Source organism: Polypterus senegalus, chromosome 2, assembly GCF_016835505.1.
Source record: "Polypterus senegalus isolate Bchr_013 chromosome 2, ASM1683550v1, whole genome shotgun sequence".
NCBI lineage: Eukaryota > Metazoa > Chordata > Cladistia > Polypteriformes > Polypteridae > Polypterus > Polypterus senegalus.
This window is the reverse complement of record NC_053155.1, coordinates 132,655,477-132,664,738: the sequence shown is the minus strand read 5'-3', so window position 1 is coordinate 132,664,738 and position 9,262 is coordinate 132,655,477. Positions and strand designations below refer to the sequence as shown.

Here is a 9,262-nt window from a genome sequence, read left to right as displayed (position 1 = left end):
CTGAAGCATTCAAACATTCTTAGCCAATCATGCAATACTGCTTCTGCGTTTGCCATGTTATGTTCCAACTACAGAGGCAGAGTCCCATTGCATGGTTCTAACTTGTATTGAGTCGAGGTATTAGACCCATCTCTAACCTGCCCTTCTTAAGTAAAATTCTAGAGAAGGCAGTCATTTTGCAATTAAATGACTATCTCAATAAACATGCTATTCTTGATAAATTTCAGTCAGGCTTCAGAACAAATCACAGCACAGAAACTGCACTCGTTAAAGTAGTAAATGACTTGCGGGTAAATGCAGACAGTGGCCGTTTATCTGTTCTCGTCCTCTTAGATCTGAGTGCGGCATTTGACACCATTGATCACAATATTCTTAGAAATCGCCTTAGTCAATGGGTGGGCCTCTCTGGCACAGTCTTAAATTGGTTTGAATCCTACCTGGCAGGTAGAAAATTCTTTGTTAGTTGTGGTAATCACAACTCAAGGATACATGATATTCTATATGGTGTTCCACAAGGCTCTATCCTGGGTCCGCTGCTTTTCTCAATCTATATGCTTCCGTTAGGTCAGATTATCTCAGGTTACAACGTGAGTTACCACAGCTATGCTGATGACACACAGCTGTACTTATAAATAGCACCTGATGACACTGACTCTCTCGATTCACTAACACAATGTCTTACTGGTATTTCTGAATGGATGAATAGTAATTTTCTCAAACTAAATAAAGAGAAAACTGAAATTTTAGTAATTGGCAATAATGGATTCAATGAGGTTATCAGAAAAAAACTTGATGTATTAGGATTAAAAGTTAAGATGGAAGTAAAAAACTTAGGGGTAACTGTTGACTGTAATCTGAATTTTAAATCGCATATTCATCAGACCACTAGGACAGCATTTTTTCACTTAAGAAACATAGCAAAAGTTAGACCTCTTATATCACTGAAAGATGCTGAGAAATTAATTCACACTTTTGTTTTCAGTAGACTAGATTACTGTAACGCACTCCTCTCAGGACTACCCAAAAAAGACATAAATCACTTGCAACGAGTGCAGAATGCAGCTGCTAGAATCCTAACTAGGAAAAGAAAATCCGAACACATTTCTCCAGTTTTGATGTCACTACACTGGTTGCCTGTATCATTCAGGATTGACTTTAAAATACTGCTTATGGTTTATAAAGCCTTAAATAATCTCGCTCCATCTTATATATCGGAATGCCTGACAAGTTATATTCCAAATCGTAACCTTAGATCTTCAAATGAGTGTCTCCTTATAATTCCAAAAGCTAAACTTAAAAGAAGTGGTGAGGCGGCCTTCTGCTGTTATGCACCTAAAATCTGGAATAGCCTGCCTATAGGAACTCGCCAGGCAAATACAGTAGAGCACTTTAAAAAATTGCTGAAAATACATTACTTTAACATGGCCTTTTTATAACTTTACTTTAACTTAATACTGATACTCTGTATGTTCAATTCATCATAACTATTCATAGTGGCTCCAAAATCCGTACTGACCCCAACTCTCTCTTCTATTTCTTTTTCCGGTTTCTTTGTGGTGGCGGCCTATATGTATATGTATATATGTATATATGTATATATATGTATATATGTATATATATATATATATATATATATATATATATATACACACATATATACATACACACATATATACACATACATATACACACACACACACATATATATATATACACACACACACACACACGCCCACACATACATATATACATACACACATATTATATGAATAAACACATACTCTGACATGTAGGGGGCATCCTGCACACCAACCTTCAAAACCTATCACAACCTTTTTTTACAACACAGCACTCTTCTTTTATGTCTTACTTAAACCACGTATAACATTTATCCCACTTATCTCCAGATAGGTTTGATTCAACTCCACTCACATCTACCTCACTTGGCTGAAAGCAGTGGAACTTCAAACCAGACCCAAGAGAGCTTTCAGTGCAACATTATTGCCTTAAAGTATTTCTGGGTCAGTGATAACCAAGACAGAACAAACATGCAACATACTGGGAGAAACAGCTTTCCCTTGAAGGCAGTCTCCCAATGGTTACCTGTTACAATGGCCTCTTGGCCACGTAACAATAAACATCCCAGTCAGGATGTTATCCCAATCGTGCCTTCTATCGCAATAGTTCTTATTCTATAAAACACTCAAGTTAATACACATAATACACAATTTCTTCATATTTTTTGAGGGAATTTGTCTCATTATTTTCCATTTAAATTCATAATTATCAAACAGATTCCTAAAAGTAGGATTAATATTCAGAGAAAAGTAATACATGTATTTTAGATCAAATTTAGAAGCATTCTTCTTATTACACCTACTATGGGAGGGTAAAAACGTAGGTCTTATTTTGTGTACACAATATATTCTCTCTTTTGTTAGCATTTGCTGTAGTATCAGTTGTAACACAAGTGCTGTATATTATTTTAACAATATTTAAAAGATAAAGGTATTTTTTCCTTTTTCTTTCATTTCTATATTTCCTTCAGGCATCAATTACTTAAAGCTTAACACATTTTTCATTGCCTCACATTTTCTTTTCTTGCAGGTTTTTGATGTACCCTGTATAGTTAAAATGAAAATTTTATTAATTGTAGGAAGCTTTTAAACATCCATATCCATAAGGGTCTATCTCCCTTAGCTACCCCCCATCATCCATCCTTGATCATATCCTGTGTTTCTCTGGAGGATCTCAGTTTAGCTAACTGTGCCAGCAGTGTTGCTATATTCAGATCAATATTATTATGGATGTCACATAACAGAAATTTATCTTTCACTAAAACAAAATGCTTATTTTCTAATATCAACACATTTTACCAAATTACTAGCATTTACTTTTAACGCCACACATTTTTTTTTTATTATTTGGACCTTTAAGTCCAACTAGTATAAAATGTAGCCACAAGTAGCATTTCCCTTGCAGCTAGATACACTGTTCTTCCAACCTTTTAAATCTAGCTTCAACTCACCAGCTTACAACTTCAAGATAGCCTGATCATCTACCAGTTGTAGCAAGGTTGTCGATTTACACAGCCACCTGGATCCATGGACTAGGGCACAGTTAACCTTGAATGAAGACTGGTCCCTCCTTACATAACATTAAAGAAAGGGACTCAGTAAGTGGCTGCATTCCATCCTCATTGCCAATTGTGTACAGCAGGGGGTGCAAGCTCCCTGGAAATGGGTTCTTTTTAGAAATGCAGTTTATAGATTGAACCTATATATACTGCTGTAAAATGCAGCATTCACTCCCAATATGCACTGTAGTGTATTCATTTATAAATACAAATACGGCTGAAAAGAAGCCACAGTGCTATCATCATTTAATTCTTCAGTACAAGCCGTGGACAATTGCAGTTCGATTTCAGCAGAGCACAGGAGCCATTCTTCTTAAAGATGGCCACCTGGTTTGAGGCTCCCTCGCAAGCCTTAAATACCCAAATGTTTAGCTTATTAATGAGTTATTTGTGGCAAATACCTGGTATGAGTAACTATTAACTGAGCTATTTGAATATACTATGTATGGACTGTGCTCTCCTAAGATCCCAATATAGCAAATTCTTTCCACTATCTGAGAACCATGCATCTGTTCCAATCACTTCGGTTCCCTTTGAAAAGAACAGTCCTTGCATCAGCAGCATACAAGCATCTTAATTAGTATCACAAATCACAATACCAAAAAACTATTTTTCTCTGTTTACCGTATACAAGAGAAGTTTGCCAAAACAAAAAAAAAACAAAAAAAAAACAAGATATTGCATTAAGTATGTATGAAGCACAACAGTAACCATAAAACATTTACTTTTTAATGAAACAGAAAAGACATGACTTCAAATTAAGGCATCAATGATGTGGTCTTGTATAAAAAATGAATCTTTACTAAAGATACCAAACTTCACATGTCAAAAATTTCAGCTTAATGAATTCAAAATATAATGGGGTTTATGTTTGCTACATTGTATCACAAGTAAATTTAATGATCAAGTGTTATTAGAAATCTCAGACTGACCCTTTCTAACTGATATTTGATTTTTACAGTTGCTTTAAATAAGTTATTACAAGAATAAAAAAGGGGCCAGGCACTTGCTAACATACATGTCATATGTCTTCATACATACTACTTAAGTATTGGGAAGGATGCAATTGCTGCACTTTGGTTTGCGTTTTAACTGTATTACACAAATCTGAACAGCACTCTGCACTACTTAATGACAGTGTCCAGTACATTGTATAAAAATATATTGGTCTGACTTAACATAGTCAATCATATTTAAAAAGATACTCTTCTTTGGGTAATGTCTAAACCAACAAAAATATATACCAACTTTAAATATTTAACAATTAGTATGTGAGAAACATTAACTCAGTTTCTTATTCTACTTTATTAGTTTCTTTGGTACTAGTGCGTTATAACCCCGCAACTCAACCCAGATAGCGCTTCTTCATTCACTCATGCGTAGAACCTTAAACAGCAGTGACCTTTTGATGCTAGATTTAACGATATTAGAAACTTCGCAACAGAAGTAAGGTTTCAAAAGTAATTAAAAATCTAATTTTACATATTCTTGATTGTCTTTTGTAAATAAACAAATGTAAAAAACAAAGTTTTTCTCTTGCCTGTGGTGTGGTTATAACACACGAGTACCATTTCTTCTTCTAAATAAGTGGAGCACTGTTAGGATTAGAAATTCACTCTTTGGTACACAGTCAAATGCAAAGACTCTACTAACTAACCTTGCACTTAATGTTCAGTATACTGTAACAGCCATAAAGGCCCACTGACTACCTGTGGTGTTGGCAGCATCATGCAACTCTGTAAAAGGATTATTTCAATTGTTCTTCACAGTTTTGGCTATTAGAGTCTATGTGAATAAACACAGGGCAGTGGAGCCAAATAAAAAAAATGTATACATATAAAAATAACTGTAAAATCTGGTTTAAAGAATAAACATGTTTAAGTAACTAATGCATATCTAGGCAGGGCTTATTGAATGTAATGTATTTCTGTTACGTAGGCATGACCTATGTATTACATTTCAATCCATGCATCTCTTTGCCATGGATTCAGAAGAGAGAATGCAATATGCAGATTTTGTTAAGATTGTGTTTTCTTTTTTTTTTTTATATATTTTTTTATTAATTTTACTGCAATCCATACAAAGCAATCAAGTTTTTACAAAAAAAAAAATTGAGTTAAGAACAGATCGACCCCCACCCCTGAAGATTGAGTGTTTTCTAAAGCAATATTTTATTACTTTGTTTCTGAATTGCAACAGTTAAAAACTCAGCAGCTTGTTCAATAAAAATAAAAAGATGCCGATATAAAAGTACAATTCAGAAAAAATGTTTCTTAAAAATCTATCACTTGGAAAATTTTATATTTTTAATAAAATAAATTAAGGAGCATCTGTTCAGTGACATAATAACAACAACAAGCAAACACAAATATGTACATTCCACAAAAGATGAGTTGATTATTCGCTTCTTTAGTGCCTAGTGAGTGTCATTTTCTTATATTACATGTAATATTTTTAAGTTCTTTATGGCGGGTTAGAATCACAAGTAAACAAACAGCATATAAAATCTGCAAAATACCACATTTACAAACTCAAGTATACAGAGATAGAAAAACTTTTTCATAAAAAGATGACATAACTACAAAGGGCTGCATTAAAAACAGTTTCTAAGAATTATAAATTACACAACTGAAATTTAAGATGAATAAATAAAACAGCAAAAAAATGTAGAAATTAAGGGACTTTTTTTTTACCTGTGCTTCCATCATGGTTTTCCACTGAAGATTTACTGGTATCAGACGGATTACTCATTTTTGATTCTGGGGGAAAAAAAAAATATATATACATATTACTTATGTAAGAACCAAGCATAGATTGGTACAGTCATTTTTTCCATTAATAACTAATTTAAAAAAATATATCTGGCTGAATACAAGGTAAAGTAAAAAAGCTTGCTTTGCTCTTACAGATCTCTGCTGGAAAAAACATTACTGTGAATATACAGCAAAAAATAATAAATAACCAAGTAAAGTTCATTTCTAGGGTTAAACCTAACATTACAGTTACAATTATATAGACACATTAAAATTTAGCTCCATCAAGAGTAAAAAAAGTGCTAAAAATATACCAGTGAAAGACAAAATATTCATACATTTTAATGAAACATAGATGATTAAATAAATCAGTTTCAACAAGTTTTTGTTAAAACAAAAATAGCAGCATGTACAGCTCAACTCTTAACTCATTCTTCAAAAATGTTATTTCAAAATACACCAAGATATAACAGAAAGTTTAGACATGTATAACATTGTAACATCTGTGAGGTGTGCTTTACTGCCTTTTTTTTTTAGCTTTCTTAAAGTTTGCCTCGTGCAACTGTGACTTAAACAATATGCATCTTTTATCAAAAAAATAAACTTAATTTTTTCATTTAAGATCATATTCAATGCTTTGTTCTTCTTCCCTCCCAAGATCAAGCATTTAAGCAAACAATTCTTAAACTTTGATTCTGTGGAGGAAGTGTAAATATACCTACTATCGCCATGCATAGTCAAGCACTGATTTAAATAGCAAAAGATCTATTAAAGAGCTTAGCGCACCCACCTACTACATAGTTGCTGCAGTCCAACATGGTGTCAGATTTAGGGATTGAGAAAGATAGAAAGAAAAAAAAATATCCCTTGATGGCTTCAACTTTTACCAGAGAACTGTTGAGCTTAACATTAAGTCTAGTAACAGGAGAGCAATCTGGAAAAGCAAAAAACTGTGAAGGGAAACTTCAGGACCTCTGCAGTTTTTGCTGCCTCTCTCCTAGCTGTTTTACACTGCGATTGTCAAGACAACTGAAGCGTGAAAAAGTTCCCCTTTTTCAGTAATAAAATAGAAACAAAGATTGCAGCTGGCAGTTTCCATAATGAAGCTTAATCAGTATGCAGCTGATTAGTACCTTATGCAAATTTCCCCCCCTTGTTAGTGCTGCAGAGTGTGCTTTGAAGTCCTGTGAGCAATTCATTTTGCAGAGTGCACTGAAAGCTTTCTGCATAATTTAAATTGTGCATAAATATTTATCAGCTCATTAGCATATTAATTGGATATCTTTAAAAAAAATTCCCCCTGCACAACAGCCAGAACGTAATCACATAAAGGAAAATTATCACCAGAGTCCAAGGCTTATAATTAGGGGCAAAATGAAGTTCCCCATGTGCACTATCAACCCCAACCACATCCAAACATGTCACCACAACCGGGTAAAGCACCTGTAAAATGTCACAAATGTAACATATACAAAATGGCAACAATGTAAAAGTTTCAGAATCTACTAAAAATCTGTGTGTTTCTTGAAATAGTATTTTTTTTTTACTGGTTTCTTTTTAAGCTGATAAATGTATTTTTAGTTCAAGAATGCAAAATTAAAAACAATTCCACAGTATTCTAAGATTTCATTCTAAACTAACATAACACTTTAAAAGCAACAGGAATTGTTTTACTAATATGATACATTTTCAGGGTTACTTGAAAGAAAAAGTAAACAAAAATCAAAGTACTGTACAACACCGAGAACTGCAGTGGGCTGGTGCCCTGCCCGGGTTTGTTTCCTGTCCTGCACACTGGGTTGGCTAGGATTGGCTCCAGCAGATCTCCCGTGACCCTGTGTTATAATTTAGCGGGTTGGATACGGATGGATGGACAACACCTAGAAATAGTATTCACCTCATCCAATTTTTCATTCATGCATCAAAGCCCAAGATTTTGACACATTATGTGCTTTTACTTGAAGTTACACTTCCAATATGGAAAAAAGAAAAACAATAAAATTTTAAGGAACATGCCTTTAAGTATTAATCCCTTTGTGTCAATGCCTTAATTATATTTTGTCTTCAATCAAAGTTTATTGTCATTTGCACAGTAAGGAAACACGTTTCCCTATACAATGAAATTCGTTCTTTGCTGTCCACACCAAATGCCAATGGTTAACAAACCAACGTATAAAGATAAACATAAATAGCAAGTATCAATAAATAAGTAACAAAGGCAGAATAAAGTATAAAAAACAGAATAGAAGTATAAAGTGAAATGTTCAGGTAGGTGTGTGATGGACAAGTAAAATACAGTTGCGTGAGGTAGACAGAATGAGGTGATCCATGGTTATAAACTCCAGTCAGTTATTTAGGAGTGTAATGGTCTTGGAGAAGAAAGAGTTCTTTAGCCTGGAAGTCCTGCATTTCATACTTCTATACCTCCTGCCCAAGGGTAGAAGTGTGAACAGTTCGTGTTGTGGGTGGGTGGGGTCCCTGAGGTTCGAGGCAGTTCTCCTGTGGACTCTGTTGTTGTAGAAGCTCTGCAGAGAGGGCAGTGGAGTCCTGGGGCCTCAGGTATAAACAGTACATATGCACAGATATGTTGCGTAAGAACGTTTCCATGTTCAAATCGCGATGTATAAAACCTACACTTGGCGTAAAGCCATGCACATTTCCACGGTACCTCATACCTTGTCGTACGCAAGTTCTCCGCTTGGTTTTGCAGACTGGCGGCACCCGGCGTCAAAGCAGTGATACTGTTCCTGTGTGGTTATCCTTTCCTTTCCTGACGCGGCTTTATAAATACACTGAAATTAATCGCATATTGTTTATTAGTGTAATGCATCTGATTGTAATTAACTTGTAACAATATAATGGTCCAGGGAATAGCCATAGTATTCCAAATACCATAACTGCTTTAGCATTGTTACTTTCATTGAACCTTCTTTTTCTTCTTCTTCTTTCAGCTGCTCCCATTAGGAGTTGCCACAGCCAATCATCTTTATCTATATTACTCTCACTGCACCACTCGGAGTATTTATATCACTGTATCCGAGTGTGAATCACAGCAGAAGCTGATCGGAAAGAGAATTATCGGTAGACAGCTTTAAGGACACGCTGTCTCAGCCACTGCAAAACGTTTCAAAGCCTTTCCTGTACGGACCTCGCGGTTCAGAAACAGTTTCATCCCAAGAACTTTAAACGCACTCAATCAATTGCTCCTTGTAGAACTATCTGTACTTATAAGTATAACTACCTCACTGTAAACTTGCACTACATATTAAACAACCCGAGCCACTTTATAAAGCGTGTATTTACATATGATGACGATATCATTTTTAAGATGAAATCCAGCAAAATATGTTTATTATATTATACAGATAAAACT

At 34.6% G+C, this 9,262-nt stretch overlaps 1 protein-coding gene across 4 annotated transcripts in view; it reads right to left on the bottom strand.

Moving 5' to 3' along the window:
* Positions 1 to 9,262, bottom strand: part of LOC120523369 (POU domain, class 2, transcription factor 1-like) — a 217,569-nt gene that overhangs the window by 124,029 nt on the left and 84,278 nt on the right. For all 4 annotated transcript variants that reach the window (XM_039744631.1, XM_039744632.1, XM_039744634.1 and 1 more), the window contains exon 2: positions 5,830 to 5,895. In XM_039744631.1, coding sequence (XP_039600565.1) covers positions 5,830 to 5,895 — 66 coding nt within the window. The remainder of the gene's footprint in view (positions 1 to 5,829; positions 5,896 to 9,262) is intronic.